Raw genomic sequence first — 24,796 nt, forward strand, 5'->3', positions numbered from 1 at the left:
AGGAAATTCAGTTTCTATATCCCAGCTCAAAATAATCTAATTTGCTCCCCCAATCATTTCAGACAAAGTACCCTGAAGGGAATTTATAAGATCTGTCAATATGTTACATTCCCCAAAAATATGTGCCTAGATACTCCCTTTTTCCTGTAACATCCCCAGCAACTGCTGTTTACCTTTGGAACATTTGTATGAAGTCGAATTGGGGTATAAAAATACCTATGCAAACACTTCCATACAAAAGTAACTAAACCTTCTATATTTTGTTGCACACTTGGGAGTCATACAAATATCCTCCCATTGTTTCTTTGTATACTGCATTTCTATACTAATTTCCCAGTCTTTTCTAACATCTTCTGATTAATTCTTACAGTTATCATGCATTATTTTATATTCCCTATTAATTATCCCTTTTTTACCACAGCTTTTGATCTAGAGTCAACTATAAATTAATCCAGAGTTTGTATTTCATTTATCACTTTTTTATCCCTTTTTCTATGTCTATACTCTATTATCAATCCCTGCTATGGAAGACAGTCTCCAACCCACAGTTCAAATTTCTGCTTGGCTTCACCCATTCTGTTACTTTTCTCTCCCTGGTTAGTTTAGCCAAATACTTTGGATCCTTTGTTAATTTTCACCAATAAGTTTCAGCTTCAGCTATGCTGGTGATATAGATCAATAAAGCCCTGACTATGGCCCAGCTGACTTAGGTTCAATTAAGAGGTTTGTGCAACTGACAGAGTGGCAAAGAGGGATGCATGTGCCTGTCCTGGGGATGCTCAATGATAATATTTCCTATGAGGAGGTGGGGTTCAAGGAGAGGAGTTGTACTTGGATGAAATCAACGAGCACTGGGGGGTGGGGTTAGGGAAACTTGGTAGAACATATAATAATAAATTCCTCACTGGACAGAAGCACAATGGTCAAGCCCCTTGAGATCCATGACAGACCCCAACATCACCAAAGTAAGTGTGGGGTAAGAGAATGGCTGGTAGACCCGGTATGGGATACTGGCTGCTGGGCCACTAATCATGAGATCTGTGGGAACAAAAAAAACCCTACATTTTGTGCCCCTGCTTATATTTATCCTTATTGTTAAAGCTTCTTTTCTCCTTTCCTAACTTAGCCAAGTTTTCAAAATATTTTCTGCTTTGTACATATAATATTCTGTATAGTTGTTACTATTCTCCTTAAGTTCCTGTATCCAAAATCATAATACCTCCTTATTTTATGAGATCTTTCCCTGTTTCAGCATAATTTCTTTCCATTTTGATTTGGAATCTTCTGCTTGGGATACTTATGTGATCCTTAACTAGTTAGCTCTGCAATATCCCTTCAAATCTGGTAGTCCTAAACCGTCTTGTTCTGCAGGGAGAAATATATGTTATCCCACTTAAATCTTTCCCTCTTTCAATCCCAAATAAATGCCTTTAATTCTTTATTAATTATGGTCCACAGCTTCTCCTCCTGTTGATAAAAATAGGCCTGATCCATATACAACACTAAAGGGAATAAAATAATTCATTGCTTGCACCTTATCTATATTCCTTGTCAAGAGCTTCCAGCTTCTCAATTTTTGTATTATCTTTTGTTTCTTCTCTTCCCACATATCCTTAGTTGCCATAATATAATCCTTTTTAATCCAAATACCTACATACTTCACCTTATCATGGCCTCATAAGACCAGTTCATGTGTGGGAACATAGTTTACAGTAAGACTATAGCTTTTGTTTTATTCTTACATATGTTATACCCTGAAAAAACTTGAAACTGTCTAAAAATGTTCCAAAACACAGAATATAATTTTCTGGATTTATCAAATCATTATCCACTGCAAATAAGGCTAACATACCAGTTATACTGCAGAAATAGGGTGGGCTGGAAGGTTTCTTTAGCAGACTAAACCCTGGGAAATTTCTCCCCAGAGCAAAAGAAACTCTCAGTATTTTTAAGTTACTTCCCATTCAAGTGCAGCAGAGGTATACGCAATATCACAGGCTGCAATATTTAGAGAAACTTTTGCATCAGGGAGTATTTTTTAAGTAGGGACACAGCCAAAGACGAGTATAATTTGAAAGACTCATTTATAAGTTTGATGACCGGGGAAGTCCAAGCTCCACAATAATTGCAAGTTACATTTCACATGTTACAAAAGGACATAGTTCATACAGCTAATTAAACATTTACAGATAAGCTCCATGGTATTTGCAATTGGCTTTTCACAATGTTACAAAAATGAAAAGACATAATTCAATACAGAAATGTCAACATTTACATAAAGTGAATATTTTTGTTATAAACTCAATTGTAGGTTTAACATTTCAAAATATATAGCTATTAGCCATTAGTAGGTTTGGAAAATATTATGCATGGAGAGGGCAATAGTATAACTGAGACTGGAGAGTATAGTACAATAGATATTAGAGGGAAAATTAGTTTTTAGTAGGGGAGGGATTGTTTTGGGTGGGATGAAGTAATAGTAGAGGTAGTTGGATGAGTCAGTGCAAGTTGGAATGGGGGGGGGGGTTAAGTTGGAGCATGGAAAGGGGATTCCCGTTTGGAAGAAAGATGAGAGACTCATGCAGAGGACATACCAACGGTTAAGAGGAACAGAAACTGAAGTTAGTTTGTATCCCTGAAGGGGACGGTTTGAAACTAGTTCTGCTGATTCAAACAAGAACTAAATGCCAATATTAAGGGAGTAATAAGTAACTACCTATAAAACCTGCCTTTATGGATAAGTATGGGATTCTTTGGAAAAAGGAATGAAAATATTGCAGAACAAGGAAAAGTGGCCAGCCATTCTCAATGCCACTGGATATATACCATTTTTCGGCTGTCAGTACATCTACAATTCTGTTTTATATCCCAGCAAGGCTTCCCTGGATTTTTCTACCTGTCCTTATGTGCTGTTGGATATGTAATGGTTGAGGAATAGGAGACTGGCTTCATATGTTCTGGGATTGTACTTGTTTGCCATCTTTTAGAGAAGATGTACAGCAAGTAATGGACATTACAATGATTCTTACCCCAGTTGCATTTTTAATTGGACTTTTTTAAAAATAATAATTATAGTAATATTAAAGAGATGATAATTGAGTTTATTTTAACAGCAAAAAATGCATTACCAGGAGGTGGAAACAAAGAATACCTCCAAATATACTAGAATTTACAACATTCTGAAGGATTTAAGAACTTGAACTTTCTACCAGCAGTCAACCAGTAAATCAGGTGCATTCAGCATAATGGAATAATAGGCAAGTGACAGGTATTTGATATAAACCCTGAGCTACCAGGATGAGATAGGAAGAGTACATGTTAGCACACTGATAAGAAGGACATTAACTTTGAAAATTTGTAGGGTCACTAAGTGCCACTGGGAGGAAAGAGAGGTAATAGGCAGGTCACCGTATCAAGGGATCCTCATAATTAAAATTTTTATTATGCCCACATTTGCATTGCCTTTCTTATTATAGTACAACAGTCATTAAATGAATATGCTAATCTATGGTAATGTAGCGTACTTTCAGATTGAGTATCTCTGCAGGATGTCACTGACTAAGGAAGTGCATCTGCTTTATTTTCTGCAAGAATACTGCATCATGTTAACTGGTTTGCAACACTTAACTAACGTACTTAACTTATTAAATTGGTTATACCATTTTTATTTTATTTAATGTAAATAGTTATTTTTTTGCAGTTATTTTACTTAATATAAATAGTTAGACCTTAAAATGAAAATGGGAATTAGGAAATACGTTTGTGTTTCAAATTATTATTTTGTTATACTCCCATATTAATTTGCATTTGATGTTTTATATTTTTTGTTTTGTTTTACACTATTTCTTTACTGGGTTGCATAAATGTGAGCACATTTCTATTTATAACAATGTGTTCAATAAAACATTTTTGAGAAAGAGTAGACCATCTTTTTTTTTCTGAGACGTACAATAATGTCATCAACTGGATGGCCATACAGTATAACTAGGGCAGCTATTGCAGCTGAACAGAATCCTACTATATAAAAGGACAACCTGTTCTGAATTATGCCAGCTTTCCCGTGACTATCCCGCACAAAGTTGTCTATAAAGAAGCTTCTGCAACATCAAAAGCAGACACCACCCTCATTTATATCCACTGCAGGAATAAGTTTCTCTGATCCACTTACGGCACTGTTGGCTAAATTCTGTAAAGTATCTAGAACAGGCTCTAAAAGTGAATTCTTGTGAAGATACCATATAGACGTAGATGGGATAGGTAACTCTAACACACACTACTAATACAAGAGTAAACTTTTTTTACCTTATTTATCTAAGAACCATCATCCAGGAAAAAAAGTGGCCATTGTTGCCCTGTACACGTCAATCATTAGACCCATTATAGAGTACAATGCCTCTTTTGGTATGTACCTCACAAAACATCTACAACTGGAAAGGCCGCAGAAATACCTCACAAAGAGGATTAGTGACCTCAAACAGATGCCCTATGCAGACCGTCTCAAAAAACTCCAGCTTTACTCTGTCGCATATCACCTACTCAGAGTCTATCTCTGCCTAACATACAAAGCTATGTCAAACCCACAGCTTTTGGACATGCTGCACTTAAAGAAATCCTAACCCCTCTGAGCTACGTGCTCTAGGGACCTAAACCTTGTCACCACAATAAACAGAACATGCTGGAGGGATAGATTCCTGTCCCAGAGACTTCCCATACTCTGGAACAAACTACCTATCTATATCAAACAAAGCTCCTCATTGGCACTCTTCAAGAAAAATCTTGATGATTGGATGGGAAATAGGAAATTCACTCCGGGGATCACCTCTGTGGCTCTGCTCGACAGGGGCACAGGGAAATAATTTTCTTGGGTGGCAAAAGCCAGGGTACCTTTTTGGCTAGGCTTGTATAGGCCCTAGGGCCAATAGCCTAGTACCTACCTATAAACCTATGTTTCTTTATCAAATGGTATAGTCACTATAAAAGGACGATTTTAATATCTTAAAGCTCTCCAAGACAGGACATAGAGTGTTTTGTGATCAACGTACAAAAGCGTTATCACAAAACAGTAATATCATTTAAATGTTAGCAGCTTTCAAAGTGACAAAAAAAATGTTTGCATCCCTAAATAACGGGGGCCTGCACCTCCAACACTCCTGTTATTTATAGTTACCAAAAATCTAGTTTTTTACACCTATAAGAAAGAAGAAATCCCCAGAATGCTGCAACCTCAATCTTCTAGGATAAAACACAGCAGTCACACACTAGTGATTGCATATAAAAGTGTTGATCACTAATTGTCAACAGCGTCTAGCTCCCATTCTATAGCAATGCCAACAGGAGAGTAGCAGAAACTGTCCTTATGGTTGTGCTGCAAGTGGATGCATTTTGCTTGCCTATCACTTGCTTGTTACTAGTTACCTATCTGTATGTTTGACTATGACCACACTGCTTTACACCTACAATCTCTACATAAATTACATCCGAATTGGTGCAATGTTGGAGGTAGTATTTATAAATAATAATTCTGCTGCCATATATGATGCAAGATGAAGGATGGCTGGTTTTAGATGGACTGGTCCTGCCTCTGGCAGTAATGGCTAAGAAATCTTTTGTCATGGGTAGACACCAAGGACTTAGAGTTTTGAAAGACATGCATCCTCATGCACCTAAACTGAGGGGATTTCTGTCTTTACCCTTAGGTATTGCAGTTATGGATGTCTGAGCCGGATATCTACAGACAGGCATCTAGAATGACTGGGTGCTGAAGAAATTTGGCTTGGAAGGATATGTTTTTCTCCATGAGAATAGTAATCTTCTGAGGGGCACTACCAGAGACCTTGGGGGTAGAGGCTATAAAGACACCTCACTGGATGCGATATCCTTTACTCTTGGGATGCTCTGTGACTTGCAAGGCATGTTTTCATCTTTCCACAATCTCTTCTCTCATTGGTATGTCTTTAAGTTTTTTAAGTATTACATGAATGGATGACATGGCTGAGGTCATGGTGGCTCTGATCATACAGCCTTTTTAGATTCAAACAGATTCTGATTTATGCCCAATAATGCAATAACAACAGGAGGTGGCATTCACCTTCCCTACACAATACAAGCAGAGAATGTCGAAGCCTTTGCAAGGAATTTGCTTTTTGCAAGAAATGCACTTGTTAACTTTAGAAAACTGACATCTATCCCTGATACCTGAAAATTTCAAAAAATCCAATTCTAAAAACAAGTAAGAGATAACAGAAATATTTTTTTCCCCAATAGGATACGTACTTGCACCATGGCATACAGGCTGAACAAAGAGACTGCTGATGCTCAGTATTCATATCTAACAAGTCTTGTTTTTATATGGCTGCAAGAAAGAACTGAAGATGGTTAACACTAATGCAAAAGTGAACAATATGATGAACATCTAGTGCATGACAATGAAGTACATATACGAGGGTCTTGTACATCTATGAAGGTGCATTTTTAGGGAGGCACAAGTGTAAGACTAGTGCTGATCCTGAAATGGAATAAAGATACACCTGATGAAAATATAGCTAGGCAAGGAAGTGAACTAAAGGACAGTAAACCTAAATGTTAAAATTCATTGCTACAATGACCCAGTCTGAAGAAGGTAATTTGTTAAAGGTAAAACCCGCACATACAAATTTGCTTTAGACTGGGCTCTCATAGAAAACAACATCAAGCATAATGTTACTGTTACACCATATATATGATGGTGCATGGACAGAATCCAAAGTTCCGTTAGTATTAACTGAAAAAAAAAAAAAAATATATATATATATATATATGTATATATATATATATATATATATATATATATATATATATATATATATATATATATGTATATGTATATATATGTATATATATATATATATATATATATATATATATATACACACACACACACACGTCATATATATATATATATATATATATATATATATATATATATATATATATATATATATATATACACATGTATGTATTGTATATATATCTATCCATCTGTGTGTGTGTGTGTTTGTGGTTCTACTTTGCTTCATTGAAAGCTCATTTCACTGAATTTAAATTCACCCTGACCAAATCGCTGAAAGCTCAAATTACTGAAAACTCATTTCACTGAAGTGAAGTACTGGCACTGTGTAGAGTACTGTAAGGCAAGTAAAAGTATATGCCCTTTTCCCCACTGTAGTGCGATCCTGGAGTTAGTATATATAGTTGGGGGTGTGTGGGTGATACAGCCTCCCACATTGGGGGGGGTGTGGGAGGCATAGCCCCAACTTAGTTTGGGTTTATATTTTCTTCTGGAAAGAGTTAGTCATTGGTGTTGTAAGCATGCATGTCTATTGTTTAAAATGTATTGTTTTGAAGCTTTCAGTGAAATATAATATAAAATCAAACTAGGTGGGGGGCTGAGCCCCACACCCTCCCCAATGTGGGGGTGTGCTCCCCACACCCCCCTAACTATATATACTAACTCCAGGATTGCACTACAGTGGGGAAAGGGGCATATACCTTTTACTTGCCTTAAAGTACTGTACACAGTGCCAGCACTTCACCTCAGTGAAATGAGATTTGGTGGAATGAATTTTCAGTAATTTGAGCTTTCAGCGATTTGGTCAGGGTGAATTCAGATTCACTGAAATTAGCTTTAAATGAAAGAAAGTACATATATACTTTTGTAAACACATGCACAAAAGCACATGTATATGACTGTATCTATCAACTGACAGCACTTAAATTACTTGCCATTCTGTTGACTAGTAGACATTGCATAATACTTCAATGGAAACTCAATAAACAGGTGTGTTTTGCCAACACCTCAGCAACTCTACATGTATTAACTCAAGGATTTCACAACAGTAGAGTAAAAGAAGAAACCTCTTAATCTCTACTGATGCATGCTGTCACTCTTTCTCAAACACACGGACACACACGGACACACACACACACACACACACACACACACACACACACACACACACACACATACACACACACCTGACAATTGATTACCCTGCTGTTAAGCAAGACACATTGATGAATTTCCTGTTGGGCAACATGGTAATCAGCCAAGTCACTTAAGTACATAGATCACTTAAATATATATATATATATATATATATATATATATATATATATATATATATATATATAAAAGTTGTGTAAAATCTTAGATGTCCTTGTCTTCCATGTTTCAGAATTCTACATGTGAGTTTACCCTTCTTCCTTTCGCGTACTTTCGGCCAATATTCCAAAGTTTTTCAGAAAAGAAGGCTCCAGTCAGTGCCAGTCATAGAAGGGCATAGCCCATCCAGTGCCACCCAGAAGAGCAAGTGCAACCTGATAGGAGGGGAAGGAGGGTGGGAAGCAATACTGCAACATGGAGGAGAAGGACATCCATGGTTATGGCAAGATTTTACATAACTTTTCTATGGCCTTCTATTCCAGTGTTGCAGTATTCTACATGTGGATGAGTGCCAAAACTCACTGTGAATGAGGTGGTGGTCTGGTTGAAGTTTCCAGGAATCCGTGATGGATAGCCCTGGCAAACCCCACCCTGGCTCTAGAGATATGGTCCAGCTTGTAATGTTTGGTGAAAGTGTGCACTGAGGACTAAGTAGCTGCTTCAAGGATCATGTTGGTGTCTAGCCCCTTAAAGAAGGCTCCTGAAGAGGCCATAGCTCTGGTGGAATGGGCTTTAATATTGCCCTGCAAGGTTTTCCCATGGTATATGTAGCAGAAGGAAATGGCCTTGGAGATCCAGGCTGAAATGGTCTGATTGGTCACTCCTTTCCCCAGGGCTCTGGGGTGGAAGGAGACAAACAGTTGGGCAGATTTTCTAATGGACTTGGTTTTATGGAGATAAAGCTTAAGCTGTCTGTGGACATCTAGAGAATGGAGTACTCTCTCATTTTCCCCCTATGGGTTGGGGAAAAAGGTGCACAGGTGTATGGCCTGGTTCAAAAAAGGTCATTCATCACCTTGGGCATGAAAGACGGGTTAGCTCTGAGAGTAACCCTGTCAAGGTGGAAGACTAGGAATGGTGGGTTAGCTATCAGAGCTTGTAGCTCTGAGACCCTCCTGGCTGAGGTCAGAGCCACCAATAAAACAAGTTTTCCACGTGCAAAGTTTTAGGGAGGCTTTGTCCGCTGGCTCAAAATGAGCTAGGGTGAGATTTTCCAGTACATAGCTAAGATCCCAGTGAGGAGGGGATGGTTTCCGGGGGGGGGGGGGTCTTAGGTGAAGTACCCCTTTGAGGAAGAGTGTGGTAGAAAGTCTGGATGCTAGGGGTGGATCCAGAGGGAGACAGGCAGAGATTGCAGACAAGCGTGCTTTAATAGAAGAGTAGGCCAGACCTGTCTGCAATAGTTCACACAGGTAAGACAGGATTAGGGGGATGTCACTTGCCAGCGGGTCCAACTGCCTTTTGTGACACCATATGGAAAACATTTTCCACTTTGAGAGGTAAGATTTTCTATGTGGTAGGTTTCCTGGCCTCCTGCAGGACATTGATCACGTCCTCGTGCAACAGCAGAGAGACAGAAGAGAGACTTTGGAGTGATCATTTTTCTGCATTTTCTTGCTGCCTTTAGCTAATTCCGCCTAAAACGCAACTTTTCTACAGTTTCTGTGATTTAAAAAGCTTGTTTCAGCTACATATTGTACTTATTTTACTGCCTGTACTTTAACAAATTCATTTTTGTGTTTAAATTACCTGTTTAACTATTGTAGACTACACACTCAAGTGTGATAGCCATTTCTGTGCATTTAAAGTGTTTTTTTGATTGTATCTGCTTTATTTTCTGAAAAAAAAACAAAAAAACAAAAAAATATATACTTGTTTTCCACCTTTCTAAGCTAGTATAGTCCAGTTTTCAGGTTAGTGCTGAATTCAGGGCTGTGTTACAAGTTTCTGTATTTGCCCATACCTTACATGGATAGAAGGAAGTTTGTCTGTTCACTGTAAGAGAGGGAGCTTTGAACAGCCTATCTGTCCCTGGGAGGTATGGTTTCAGCCCAGAAATTAGTAGTTTATTGGCCATTTTGGGCTAATTTCTATCTCTTTCATTTCCCTGCTATAAAACCCGCATTTGCAAGGTTTTTGTGCTAGTATACAGCTCAGCAAGCTCCTGCTTGGTGCCCTGCAGAGTTCTATAGCAGCAGTGAGACAAAATAGAGACTTTGGAGTGATTAAATATAATTGTTCTGCATTTTCTTGCTGCCTTTAGCTAATTCTGCCTAAAATGGCAATTTTCTAGAGTTTCTGTGATTTAAAAAGCTTGTTTCAGCTACTTTTTAGTTTATTGGCCATGTTGGGCTAATTTCTACCTCTTTCATTTCCCTGCTATAAAATCCCCATTTGCAAGGTTTTGCGCTCCGGTCAGCGCCGGTTAGCTAGGGTATAACTATTCCCAGCTCCACAAAGTCTACTCTTCAATTTTTCCCTTGGAACTAGACAAACTTTCAATTTAAGCACTCAAACCATTCACTTTTCACACCGGCACTTGCTCAAAACTCATAGCAAGCACTAATAAACCTTAGCACTACACCCCTCCCCTATACTGTAGAGAAGGACAAGGCTCTCTATTCGACCTTACCAGCCAATCAGTAAAACAGTTCACTGTACCTATCCAGACATGTCCAAAGGGCAGTTTCAGGTGTACTCTCTGGTCCAACTGGTGAATATGGGCATTTTGAGGCAATGTTATAATTGCCTCATGTACACAGACAACCGTCTCCTCCTTCCACCAAACAATAATACATGCGAGAGATGCAATTATACAGCCAAACTGGAGGTAAGCTCTTTCAACCCAAGACTGGACCAGACCAGACAGTCAAGAGGAAAAGGGAATTACTTGCATCACACCATCAGTCTCACATAGACCTATGAAACCAGCACCGGCAAAAAACACATATAAATACACGAAAACAGACTCGGAGGCTCTAAATAAAAATCTGCAGAAGCAACAGAGACCTCCAAAGCAGACATCCAAGCAACCTCCACCCCCCAACACAAACCATGAAACACATACTTCACAAAACCAGTGTGCCACACAATCACAGCCCTTAAGGCAAAATAACATACCCAACACACTAGTAATAGGTGACTCTATAGTCAGGCACACTGATGTCCCACTCACTAGGCTGAACAAGGAGAAGGTTACTGTTAACTGCCTGTCAGGTGCCAGGATCTGCCACATAACACAAGCATTCAGGTCACTCCAGAACAAGCACAAATATGACTCTGTCATTGTCCATGTTGGTGTGAATGGCCTGAGCCGTACCTCCCTGGACTACATGAAAAGAGACAAGGAGGAGCTCTCTGATCACGTAGCCCAGGGTGGTATGACCCTGACCCTGAGTAGCATCCTGCCCTCACCAAGAATGATACCACGGTATAGTGAAAAAAATATCAAATATTGGCTAAGCTTCTGGTGTCATTCAAAGGGGATCCAGTGTCTGTCAACCTGCAAACCTCGCTGCTTTGCTAGAGACGGCTTGCACCTGCCACCCTTAGGCTTTTGAATACTGGCCAGGGCTCTTGCCACCCCCATAGTGCCTTTTTTAGGCAAGGCTCAAAAGACAAACCCACCGCCGTAAATAGCACAAGTAACAAAAAACTGAGGGTAATGCTACTGAATGCCAAAAGTCTAAACCTCAAAATGCATGCACTCGATGCACTCCTCAGTATGGAGAAAATCGATATTATGTGCAGTAACAGAAACCTGGTTTAAGGCTCCAGACAGCACCACAGCACTACTAGGCTACAACTCATACCATACATTTCGGCCACAAAACCCGGACCGAAATACAAAAGGCGGGGGAGTATCCATATTCATCAAGGATACCCACACCTCCAGGTTAGTGGCACAGCACGATGCTTCAGAGATCATCCACGTGCAACTAACAATGGGCAAAACTGCTATTCAAATTATAGCTTGCTACAGATCACCCACCATGTCCCAGGACCCCCTCTCTGCATTCCTGGAAACACTGGGAAACATAAAGGACCTACCAAACACCCTGATATTGGGTGATTTCAATTACCCAAACATTAACTGGGAAAACTACTCAAGTACAAACTCCCTTTCCCAACATTTCCTAGAATTTATAAACTCAAACAACCTGGATCAACTGGTCAACACCCCCACCAGAGGTGACAACATATTGGACCTGGTCATCACTAACATGGACGACCAGTGTTCCACACCAGAGGTCAACCCCTCGCTGGTTAGATCTGACCATAAACTAATCACTCTGGATATCCACATTCCATCACCACCCCCAGTCAAAGACACCACTGTGAAAAACTTTTCAAAAGCAAACTTCACATTACTTAAGACCGAGGTGGGAAGTTTCAAAGCCCCCATATGCTAAAGGGTAACACTGTCTAAGCTGCAAAATCATTTACTAATGCACTCTATGGGCACCTACAAGAATGCATGGATCGTGCTATCCCAAACAAAACCAAGACTCACTCCTCCAAGAAAAGGAAACTAGTCTGATGGACCCCTGCCATAAACAAGCTATACAATAGAAGGAGGAAACTAGTACAGAAAAGAGTAAAATCCCAAGATGGGAAGACATCCCTAATCAGTATCAGCAAGAAACTACGCTCCCTCATAAAAACATCCAAGGCTAGCTTCGAAAGAAAAATTGCCATGGACTCCAAAGATAACCACAAGGCATTCTTTAGCTATGTCAAGAATCTAAGTGGCAATTCTTAGATCTGCTCAGATTTAGTGCAGAATGGCACAAAATACACTGAACTGACCGATATTTCCAACATCCTGGCAGACAGGTTCAGTGCAAACTTCACCCCCAAAAGGGCCCATAACTATACCAGAAGAATGTATTGCCCCTGAAATCACAGACACTCAAGTTAAAACAGCCCTCTCCAAAGCCAAAAACACAGCATCAATGGGACCGGACGGTGTCCCAAGCAGTGTCCTACACAAGCTCAAAGATGAACTAACACCACACCTAAAAACACTGTTTAAACTCAGCCTCTCCACAGGCTACCGACCCACAGAGTGGCGCACAGCAACGGTTATTCCACTCCACAAAGGTGGAGCCAAAATGGACCCCGGGAACTATCGCTCTATAAGCCTGACTAGCTTGGTCTGCAAAGCCATGCAGCGCATCATCATGGATCTCATTAACAGAGACATTGGAAACCTCCAAACACTGGACCCTACCCAGTTCGGCTTTGTTAAGGGCAGATCATGCCTCCTAAACCTGGTGGACTTTTTTGAGACAGTTACCAATGCTATAGACGAGGGAAAGGTGGTCCACACAGCCTACCTAGACCTTGGAAAGGCCTTTGACACCATTCAACACCATTCCCCACTCAGGTATTATAGACAAGTTCACCAGCCTGAACATAAACCCCTACGTCATGAGATGGGTTGCCAACTGGCTCACGGACAGAATTCACATGGTAAGAGTTGCGGGAGCTAGGTCTGACTCTAAACCGGTTACAAGTGGCGTTCCCCAGGGCTCAGTCCTAGAACCCCTCCTGTTCGGCATATACTTCTCAGAGGTACAGGCAAGCACAGGTGGACTATGGCTGACCAAGTTCGCAGACGACTGCAAACTAGGGGCTATAATTGATTCTCCAGCTGACACAGACAACCTCCAAAAGGGTCTCACTGAGACATATACCTGGTGTCAAAACTATGGCCTCAAGCTAAATGTCAAAAAGTGCATAGTCATCCCCATTTGGAAAAAACAAAGTACCCACAAACTACCACATAGGTGGTAGCCCCCTAAATACAGAAGACGTAAGGATCTGGGGACCCAAGTAGATAGTAACCTCTCCTTTGATAAGCACATTGCCAAAGTGGTTAGAAAATCCTTCTATGTGGCCCACGTAATCACAAATGGGTTTGCATCTAGATTGAAAGAGGTCATTGGGCCCATCACTCATCAGATCCGTCATAGAGTACAATGCCCCATTTGGGATGTACCTTACAAGACACCTGCAACAACTGGAAAGACCACAGAAGTACCTCACCAAGAGGATCACTGGCCTCAAGCAGATGCCCTATGCAGCTCGACTGAAGAAACTCCAGCTGTACTCGGTTGCATACCGCCTACTCATAGGTGATCTCTGCCTGACATACAAGGCCATGTCCAACCTAGCATTGATGGACATACTCCACCTAAAGAAAACAATATCCCCTCGAGCCACACGGTCCAGGGATCTAAACCTCACCACAACAATAAATAGGATGTGCTGGAGGGATAGATTCCTGTCCCAGAGACTTCCTATGCTTTGGAACAAGATTCCAATCTACATTAGGCAGACCTCCTCGCTAACCCTCTTCAAGACAAACCTTGATGAGTGGATGGGAAACAGAAAGTTTACCCCAGGGATCACTTCAATGGCTCTGCTGGACAGAGGCACAGGGAACTAATCTAAGAGGGCGGCAAAAGCCATCACATTCCAGCTAGGCTTATAAATGCCTTCGGGCAGACAGCCTAGTACCTACCTATGAACCTCGTTGTACAGGTGTCTGAAGGGGGATCAGAATCCTATCAACCACAGGGTGAGGTACATAGACTGCCACTGTGGGTTTATCTGTGATCCCTTGTGTTGTGGGAAGAGGTCCACTGAGGGGGGTAACTTGTGGTGATTGCCCTTGCACAAATGAAGGAGAAGGGGGAACCAGTGCTGTCTTGGCCAGTACAGAGTCACCAGCAAGATTTTTGCTCTGTTCTGCTGAATTTTCAGCAGCACCTTTTGAATCAATGGGAAGGGGGGAAGGCATACAGAAATTACCCCTTCCAAGAAATTGAGAAGGCATCTGTTGCCAGCGCCATGGGGTCTGGATTCTTGGTGCAGAAGCCAGGAAGTTGCCTGTTGATGTAGGAGGCAAACAGGTCTAGTTGAGGTGTACCCCACTGGTGGACCAGATCCAGGAAGACATCTCTATGAAGCATCCATTCATGGTTGTTTGTAATGGTTATGCTGAGATAATTTGCCTGGGAGTTGTGAAGGGAGGGGATGTAAACTGCCTGCAGGGTAATCCCCTGTGAGGTGTCCTGCTCCCACACCAGCAGAGCTAGTCTGCAAAGGAGGTAGGATTTGGGCTCTCCCTGTTTGAGATACCACAGGACAGTAGTGTTGTCCATGAAAATCTTGAGTGGGCCTTGCTGGAAGTAAGGTAGGAAGCCTTGCAGAGCAAGAAGGATTCCCCTCATCTCTCTGACATTGATGTGCTTTAGTTTGTGTGTGTTTGGCCACAAACTCTGCACATGTCTTTGGCCTAGAGTTGCTCCACAGCCCAGATCTGAAGCATCTGTATGCATGATCTGTGTGGGTGGGTGTAGTTGGAGAGGGAGGCCTGGGATGTTGGACACTTATACCAGTCACCACTGAATTTCTTGTTTCAAGCAAGGTAGAAGGGGGACGCTAAATTCCAGTTGATGGGAATGTTGTGTCCAGACTGACCGAAGATACAATTGTAGTTTTCTAATGTGCAGTCTTGATAAGGGGAGCATGGGTACAGTGGCTGCCATGTAACCCAGAAGTCTCAGGTACTGCCTTGCTGTCAGTTCTGATGTTTGGAGGATGAAGAGCAGTTGATATGTCAAGGATACCACCTTCTCTGGTGACAGGAAGGCCTTCATGAGGTCTGTGCAAATCCTGCACCTCAGGAAGACAATGTCTTTGTGGGCTCCTGGTGAGATTTTGGGAAAGTTATCTAAAATTCTAGAGACTGCAATAGGGACAGAAGAAGTTGAGTGTGAAGAAGGAGGGTCTTCTGATTGTCTGCCTGAATCAGCAGGTCATCTAGCTAGGGGAATATTTGGATAACCACTGTCCTGCAATAAGTGATGACTGAAGCCAGACATTTTGTGAATACCCTGGGTACAGTGGAAAGCCCAAAGGGCAAGGCACAGAATTGAAAATGGGATGAGCCTGCCAAAAACCTCAGGTATTTCCTGAATGTGAGCTTTACTGGGATGTGCACATAAGCATCCTTTATAGCTAGAGTTGCCATGAACCCTTGGGGCAGGAGCAGGGAGAAGAGGTTGGCGAGAGTGAGTATCCTGAAGGCAGGGTGGGGAGAGTGAGCATCCTGAAGGTAGGGTCCTTTAGGAAAAGGTTGAGACACGAAAGATCTAGTATAGGTTTTCATGGTCCATCCTTTCTGGGTACCAGAAAAATTCTGGAATAGAATCCTCTTCGTTTTGCTTCTAGAGGCACTAGTTCTATGGTGCTTTGAGTCAGCAGGGCTTGTGCAGGTTACAGGAAGTGGAACTGACTGGTGGGGGGCTGAGGAGTGTCCTTTTATATTTGGGGGGGGGGGTGATCCAGGTCATAACATAACCATTCTGGATGATGGAAAGAACCCATTTGTCTGAGGTAATGGGGGACCATACAGGGAAACAGTGAGAGTGATGGGCAGACAGGGGTAGAGGGGTAGGAGAGGTTGGTAGTAAGGCTGGCAGGTAGTCAGACGCTACCTGTCCTATCTTGAAAGGGAGGCCTCTGGTTGAGGGCTGGAGAAGCTCTAGCCAGAGGGGGCTGTTTTCTAGGAGGTCTGGGGGGTAGTTCCTATGGAACTTAGGAATGGGCAAAACTAGCAGGTGTTTGAGGTCCTGCATTTCTTTGCCTTTTTGCTCTAGAGACTTGAAGAGGTCAGCTACTTTAGTGCCAAACAAGGCAGAATGATCTAAAGGAACATCAATAAGCTTTGCCCTGAAGTCGTCTGGCAGGGGCTGTAGATGTAGCCAAGAATATCTCCGTAAAGCAGAAGCTGATGCGGCTGGCATAGCTGAGGCTTCTGCTGCATCATAACTGCACCTTATGGAGTGTCTGTTCACCTGAGAGGTGAGAGCTAGGAGGGAAGACAGTGAGGCTTTGGCTGCACAGTATGGGATGTCGGACAATTCCTTGGTAGCTTTGTCTAGCAGGGCTAAGGAGTACTTGGCCATGTGAGGCTGGTAATTTGTGGCCCTGAAAGACAGAGTGGCAGAAGTGAAGATCTTGCCCAGACATTCCATTATTTTGCTGTCCTTGTCAGCTGGAAGTATGGTTGTAGTAGGTAGAAGTCTGGAAGCCCTATCACTGGAAATGGAAATAGTGGCTGGGTCAGCTGGAGGGCACTTAAGGAGAAAATTCTCTGATTCTGGAACTTTGTACAATCTGTCAGCCCTGGTTGGAGCAGGTGGTTGTGAGTCAGGGTTAAGGTATGCTGAAGAAAAGTCATCCAGAAATGCCGGCAGAATAGGAGGGACAGCAGAAGGACAGGGAAAGTCCAGCTGTATGAGGTCATAGAACCTCTTCTGCACCTCAGTCATGTCAGTGGATTCCCACTTAAACTGGTCTTTCATTTTGCAGATTGTTACCTCAAAGGTTAAATCCTCAACTGGGGAGTCAGGGTCAATGGACCCTTCTTCTGGGGAGCCATATCCCAGGGGAGAGGTGATCTGTGAAGTGTAGGAGAGAGAGAGTCCTCTGAGGAGGAATAAGGAAGTTCCTCTTCGTCTCTCCTTACAGTATCCAAGGTTTGAGGCCTAGGACTTAAGAGTGGAGGGACTATGCTAGGGCTTCCTACCGAGGTAGGGCGTATGGCCATGAAGGCATTGAATAGGCCTTAGCTGAAAGCTTGCCAATCGGGTGTGCTTTCAGATAGTGGAGAGAGATGTTTGGTCTTTTGTTCCTTCTAAAGAGGCCTAGCTGGCATCCAGGTAGGAGAAGGCCTCAAGTCAGAAGAATGGATGGGATCTGCGGAATCTGATGGGCCCAGAGAGAGAGCTGGATCCGCCCGGTGTCTGAGGCAGATGCCGGTAACGCCTCTACGGATGTGTCATCCGCTCAGGATTTAGAGGCTTCCTCATAGGTACCCAGTTTATCCTGTCTGCTGGAAGCCGATTCCTCTGCCAGGCCGATGTTGGCCACAGGCTGAGGTATGGACGGTAAAGGTGCAGCAGAAGAGGTAGGCTGCATGTATTTGGCCCTCTTCTTAGGTGGTTCTGTCGGGGCATCGGAAGCGCCTTCCATCCCTAACGCAAGTTGCTTTAACTGCTGGTTCTCTAGGTAAAGGTTCAGAGCATGCAATCAGCGATGTAAGGGCTTAGGATTGAATGCCTGACAAATAGGGCAGCTCTCGTGGTCATGTTCTTTACCAAACGAAAAAGGCACTGATCATTGGTGTCTTTGTGGAGAATCTGCTGGCCACACTCACACTTGCCCCTTCCAGATGACATGAACAAACTACATACAAAAAAAAAATGGACTGAAAGGTTCCCCAATAGGGTACTTATCTGATTATTTATAATCCAACAACAGTGAGTAGCAGGAACACCTGGCACATGACTGGTGGCTGAAAAGTTCTGAGGGCTGGTGCGTGCAGACGTCACTTTTATGGCCCATGTTCCTGCAGCCATGTCAGATGCCCGACTTACCCTGAGGGACTGAAAAACTTTGGAATACTGGCCAGATGTATGTGAAAGGAAGAAGGGTAAACCCACATGTAGAATACTGCAACACTGGAATAGAAGGACACACACACGCACACAGATATATATATATACATACATATACATAGATTCACACACACACACATATATATATATATATATATATATATATATATATATATATATATATATATATATATATACACACACACACACACACCACAAAACACAAACACCGATGTACACACCTATAGATGCATATAAAAACCTTCATCCTGTCCCGATAGACCTCACTAGGACCACCCTACTTTGAGTTCCTCATCAGTGAAACAAAAGGTTTCTCAACTGTGAACAAAGCTGGGTTAAACTCTTTACGCAACCCAACAAAGCAGATGTGATGTAATACCTGTAATCTGACATCATGCATAAACCATGCCACTCTGCAGATCTGTCAAGATGTAAATAAAGTGGTACATAAATTGAAACCAAAAAAAATGGACTCTGAAATTTCACCACTTAGGTGAAGATGCCTTTTTAAATTAGTTTGGTTTAGTGATAAACCATTTAGGAATTTGCCTGTCAAACCAAAAATAGATATGTCATTGTGTTATAAGAACAAGGAAACTACTGGATGCATTTTGAAACTACAAGGACTGTAAATTCAATTTTCAGAATTGCGGAACTCAAATGGAAGCAACGGAATACAGGGCAAAAGGCACAAAGCATGTGGAAAAAAAAATAAAAAACAAAGGCTTCTTAGCGGTGTGAAGCAAAGCAACCTTTCAGCAGTAAAACAAAACAGAACTACCTTCACACAGCAACATGTTTTTCTTTCAGCTATTTCAGTAAACAGCAGCAAGACAGTAAAATATAAAGACTCATGGAGGCATTCACTTTATAGTTACCATCATTATTTACTGACGCAGATAAATAAAGAAGTATATAAGATTTATTAGTTAACTCACTCCATTAGCTTATGTTAATAAGCTGGAACTTTATGACAGGCAATGTCCCACAAGGAAGGCTGCATCAAATAAATTACCTTTAAATAGTTATCAATATTGCTCATGAGGATATCGATTTCTTCTTTAGACCACATTCCTTGTTTCCACTTATGACCTATTAAATAAATGAGAAAAATCACAACTGGCTTGAAACATTGAATTTCCATAATTTATACACAATGTCTTTATTTAGTCTCGGTGCAAATTTAAAAAAAAATTGACAGAAGAAAGAAAAAAGTACAGTTTTGTACCTACCATAAATGTAGATGTTCGAAGATCACATTGCTGCAGTCCTTACACTTGGGTAGTCCGCTGTCCTCGGTCGGCCCGAATATCAAAGTATAAGGCTGACGTGGGTCAAGGCGCATTTGACTGACATCAGGACGTCAGGGTACAAATGCGCATGACCGACGTCATATCCTCAGTCTTTTCTTGCCCCAGATGTCAGAAGACCCTAGAAATAAAGGTCAAAACCAAAAGACAGCAAACAAACAACCAACCACCCTTGCACTAATTATATGTACAATATATACAATATACACAATATTTACAACCCAACCCACACAACCACCTCTAACTACAGAGGGGAAGGAGGGAGGGTAAATTGGACTGCAGCAATGTGATCTTCGAACATCTACATTTATGGTAGGTACAAAACTGTACTATGTTCTTCATCTCACATTGCTGCAGTCCTTACACTTGGGTAGAATCCCAAAGCAGAGGTAAGGGAGGATGGCCAAACTACAAGGAAGCAGGAGCTGCCAAAATGCCCTGCAAAACAGCAGTGGCAAAACCAGCCCTGGATTTAGAGTAAAGTGGCAGGTGATAATGCCTAGAGAAAGTATGCACTGAACTCCAAGTAGCTGCCTCCAAAATATCCTTGGTTGCCACTCCCCTCAAAAAGGCTGTCGAAGTGGCAGTAGCCCTAGTGGACTGAGGCCTAATCCCAGCTGGAATCTCCTTGCCATGATGGGAATAACAGAAAGCAATGCAAAACCCAATCCACTTAGAAATAGTTTGTTTTGACACAGGCTTGCCCTGAGAACTCAAAGCAAAAGAAACAAACAACTGTTGAGACTGCCTGAACCCTTTAGATCTGTCCAAATAATATCGCAACTGCCTGTGTACATCTAAAGTGTGCAAAATCTTTTCCCCTTTATTTTGGGGATTTGCATAAAAAGTAGGCAAATGAATAGTTTGGTTTAAAGCCACACTAGAAACCACCTTAGGCATAAAGGAAGGATTAGTACGCAAAGATACCCTATCCTTATGGAAAATCAAGAAAGGCTCAACCGCCATAAGGGCCTGTAATTCAGAAACCCTTCTTGCAGAGGTAATGGCCAACAAAAAAGCAGTCTTCCATGATAAATATTTCAACTCAGAAGTAGCTGCAGGCTCAAAAGGTTGTAGAGTGAGTTTCTCCAACACAAAATTGAGATCCCAAGCAGGAGTAGGAGCTCTTCGGGGGTCTTATATTCTTTGCCCCTCTAAGAAATTGCTTGAACAAAGGATGAGAAAACAATGGAGGGTCACATTCATAGTGAGCTGAAATTGCTGCAGCATGAACCTTAATAGAAGAGAAGGACAAACCTTTGTCCAGTAACTCAGTAAGATATTGAAGAGCCACACTTAAATTAGGCTCAGAAACATCAAAATCCTTTGCTGCACTCCAAAATAAAAATCTCTTCCATTTATCTGCGTACACTTTCCTTGTACTAGGCCTTCTAGCTTCCAAAATCACATTCAAAACTTGTTGTGGAAGTTGAGACCCTCTATGGTTCAAAACAGAATATGCCAGGCTGTTAGGTGAAGAGAGTGAAGTTTGACATTGAGCAAATGGCTGTCCTCCTGTGACAACAGGTGTGGAATCAAGGCAAAGGCCATGGAGGCTTCCGTGCCAGACTTCTCAGTAATGGGTACCAGTGCTGTCGAGGCCAATCTGGAGCTATTAAAATCATCCTTGGCTTGTCCTGTCTGACCTTTAGAAGTACCTTTGGGAGGAGAGGCAGAGGTGGAAAGGCATACACATGAAGATTGCTCCAATTGAAAGAAAGAGCATCCACTTTCCAAGCTGTGGGATGAAACCTTTTGTGCAAAACTTTGGCAGCTGATGGTTTAGTGGAGAAGCGAACAGATCTATGTCTGGAGTTCCCCATGACACTGTCAATTTCTGAAATACATGAGGATCCAATTTCCATTCGTGGGGATCCATAATTCGTCTGCTCAACACATCTGCTAAGGAGTTCTGTGCTCCTGGCAGAAACCTTGCCTGAAGATTGAGCTGTAAACTGAGAGCAGTCTCCCACAAAATCATTGCTTGCCTGCATAGAGGATAAGAATCGTTCCCCCTTGCTTGTTGATGTACCACATGACAGTTGTGTTGTCTGTTAGAATCAACACCTGCCCTGGAAGAAGTAAATCCTTGAAAGCTATCAATGCAAACTGGACTGCTAACATCTCCTTCAGGTTGATATGTAGATGCTGTAGTCTGGCAGGCCACTTGTCTTGTATCCACTTTCCATTTAGATGAGCTCCCCAAGCTTTGTCTGAGGCATCTGTCGTTAAAATCTGACTCGCCTCTGGCCGGGTCACAGAGAGTCCCTTGTTTAGGTGACATTCCTGAGCCCACCACAAAAATTCCTTTTGAATGCAAGGTATTATTTGAATGACAGTGTCCAGATCCTGGCAGTGCTGTGTCCATACATTTTGAGATACCATTGCAGCTTCCTCATATGCAGTTTGGCATTGGGAAGCACCAGAATACAAGATGCCATGAACCCTAAGGCTTGAAGGACTGTCCTTGCAGTCAGCCCGGACTGATGAGATAGTTGATGGAAGTAAAGGGAAAGACTCTTTTGTTTGTCCGGGGTTAAAAAGGCCATCTGGGATGCTGTATTCAGTCTTACACCCAGAAAGCACATGTCCTGAGAGGGTACTAGACTGGACTTTATTTCGTTCACAGAATACCCCAGGCATCTTAGCACTGCTATCACATATTCCAAATGATGAAGAAGCTCTTCCCTTCCTTGTGCCAGAATCAGGCAGTCGTCCAAATAAGGATAGATCTGTATTCCTCTTAGCCTGAAGAAAGCTATCACTGGAGCCAGAACTTTCGTGAACACTCTGAGCGCAGTAGATAAGCCAAAGGGCAATGCAGAGAACTGATAGTGAGAAGTCCCAGCTCGAAAACGCAGATACTTCCTGCAACTTAGTCTGATAGGAACATGAAGGTAAGTCTCCTTGAGATCCAAAGTTACCATCCAATGATCTTTGCCCAGCAGAGATAAAAGCTGTTGTAACGTCAACATTTTGAACTTGGGAATGTCCAGATAAGTGTTGAGGATAGACAAATCCAAAATTGGTCTCCACGTGTTCCCCTTCTTTGGTACTAGGAACAGGCGAGAATAAAATCCTAGGCCCACTTCTGGCATAGGGACCGGCTGTATGGCCCCTAGTTGAAGTAACAGAGAAATTTGCTTGTGAGCCTCTATTCTTTGTTGAGGAGGAACGTCTGGCATGCCTCTGAAAGGAGGCAAGGTATGGAAATAAAACCTGTAACCTTGGTGTATGATATCCAATACCCATCTGTCTTGGGTAATTAAACTCCAATTTTCTTTGAAAAGTGCCAACCTTCCTCCCAAAGGTGCTGCCAGGCGAGAAGGCTCTGGCAGCTGAAAAGGTAGGTCATTGGGTCTGTTTACGAAAGGACTGACCCCTGCCCTCACCTGAAGACTGTGCAGGAGAACTCCCTGTTCTAGGCCTGAAAGAGCCCTGAGCTCTGCCCCTACCACGTCTAGATCTACCCCTAGACTGGGAATCATAAGAAGGATACGTCCACCCTTTAGCAGGCCAATTCCTACTAAACTTTGGAGGCTGAACCTGCAAAAAATCTTTAACAGTCTGCATAGACTTAGCCTTGTCTTCCATTTTCTTTAAAACTGCCTCAACAGGAGAACCAAACAACACATCAGATTGCAAAGGAGCATCTAAAATCCTTGTTTTAACATGGTCAGATAAATTTTGATCCCTCAGCCAGGCATGCCTGCGAAGAACTGACCCAGTGGCAGCCACCCTAGACGAGGCCTGTACAGCATCAAAACCACATTGCAAAGAATGCTTACCCACCTGTTCAGAGACATGTACTAAATCTTGTAACTCTTTACAATCAATACCTTCCGCCAGAGCATCAACCTTAGACTTCAACTGTGAAAGGAGATAGTTTTGGTATTTTAACATGTGAAACTGGCAATTCAAAGCCCTCATAGCTAGAGTGGAAGAAGTATAAACTTTCTTTCCCCATCTATCCAAGGCCCTGGCTTCTTTATCTGCAGGAACCGGATTCTTGACAACAGAAGCCTTAACACCTTTAGGCCCCTGGCTAACAGTTTCTGGGTCTGCCTCGGACTCTTAAAAGATACTTATGAACTTCAGGCACCCTGTAATACCTATCCGGTTTAACAGGAGCAGGAGGCAAAGAATCAGGATTAAGAGAAGCCTCTGTAAAAACATCTTCCACTACATCCAAAACAGGAGGTATAGCCAAAGGCCTATGTTGGGGTAAAACAAAATTCCCTAAGCCTTTTCCTGGAATCAGAGAAGTCCTGACCTTCCCATTTAAAATGCTCCCTCATGGAATGAAGAGTTTCTGAAAAAGAAAAATCCTCAGGAGGAGAAGCAGAAGGAGTAGAATCATCCACATCAGAATCAGAATAAGGAGAGTACTCCTGCAAGTCTTCGGCCGAAGACTCTGAAACATCCAAAGCCTGCTCAAAACTCCCTAGCTCAGGCTCCACCCTAGGTCTCTTATCAGGAGGGGGCAAAGAACCCCTAATCAAAGTAATCAAATCTTCTGCCATTTTAAGCATATGCTTCTTGGGCACAGTTCCAGAAGAACTAGGGGTGACACCAACTGAAGCTAAACCTGGCCTGCCTCTAGGAGAAGCCTTGGAAACAGAAGGAGAGGGCCTAACCACCCTAGGCAGGGAGGGGAGTATAGTAACCTGAGAAGCCCCATCACCCTGGCCTGCCTCCTGAGAGGCCACATCCTGCAATAACAAGGTCTCTCCCTGGGATCCCAAAGAAACCTCCGGTGGAACCACCGGCTCCACTGACACCTCTAAAGAACCGGCGTCCGGTACGGACGGTTCTTCTAGCCTAGGCTTCACTGCTTTGTCCTTGCGCTTCTTCGAAGAAGCGGGCGTCGGAGCATCCGACGGCATTTTGTAATTGCACCGCTTCCCAAAGACTAACCTGGCACAATCTAATCTCCTCTTTATAGTGCGCTTATTAAATCTAGCACAAGAGCGACACCCAACCACGTCGTGCTCAGGCCCTAAACAAGG

At 42.4% G+C, this 24,796-nt stretch overlaps 1 protein-coding gene across 3 annotated transcripts in view; it reads right to left on the minus strand.

Moving 5' to 3' along the window:
• Positions 1 to 24,796, minus strand: part of DMTF1 (cyclin D binding myb like transcription factor 1) — an 884,631-nt gene that overhangs the window by 516,907 nt on the left and 342,928 nt on the right. For all 3 annotated transcript variants that reach the window (XM_044088345.1, XM_044088344.1, XR_006366980.1), the window contains exon 6: positions 19,493 to 19,569. In XM_044088345.1, the coding sequence (XP_043944280.1) occupies positions 19,493 to 19,569 (77 nt within the window). The remainder of the gene's footprint in view (positions 1 to 19,492; positions 19,570 to 24,796) is intronic.

The sequence above is a fragment of the Protopterus annectens genome, chromosome 11.part0 (assembly GCF_019279795.1).
Source record: "Protopterus annectens isolate FY-2018-M chromosome 11.part0, PAN1.0, whole genome shotgun sequence".
Classification (NCBI taxonomy): domain Eukaryota; kingdom Metazoa; phylum Chordata; order Ceratodontiformes; family Protopteridae; genus Protopterus; species Protopterus annectens.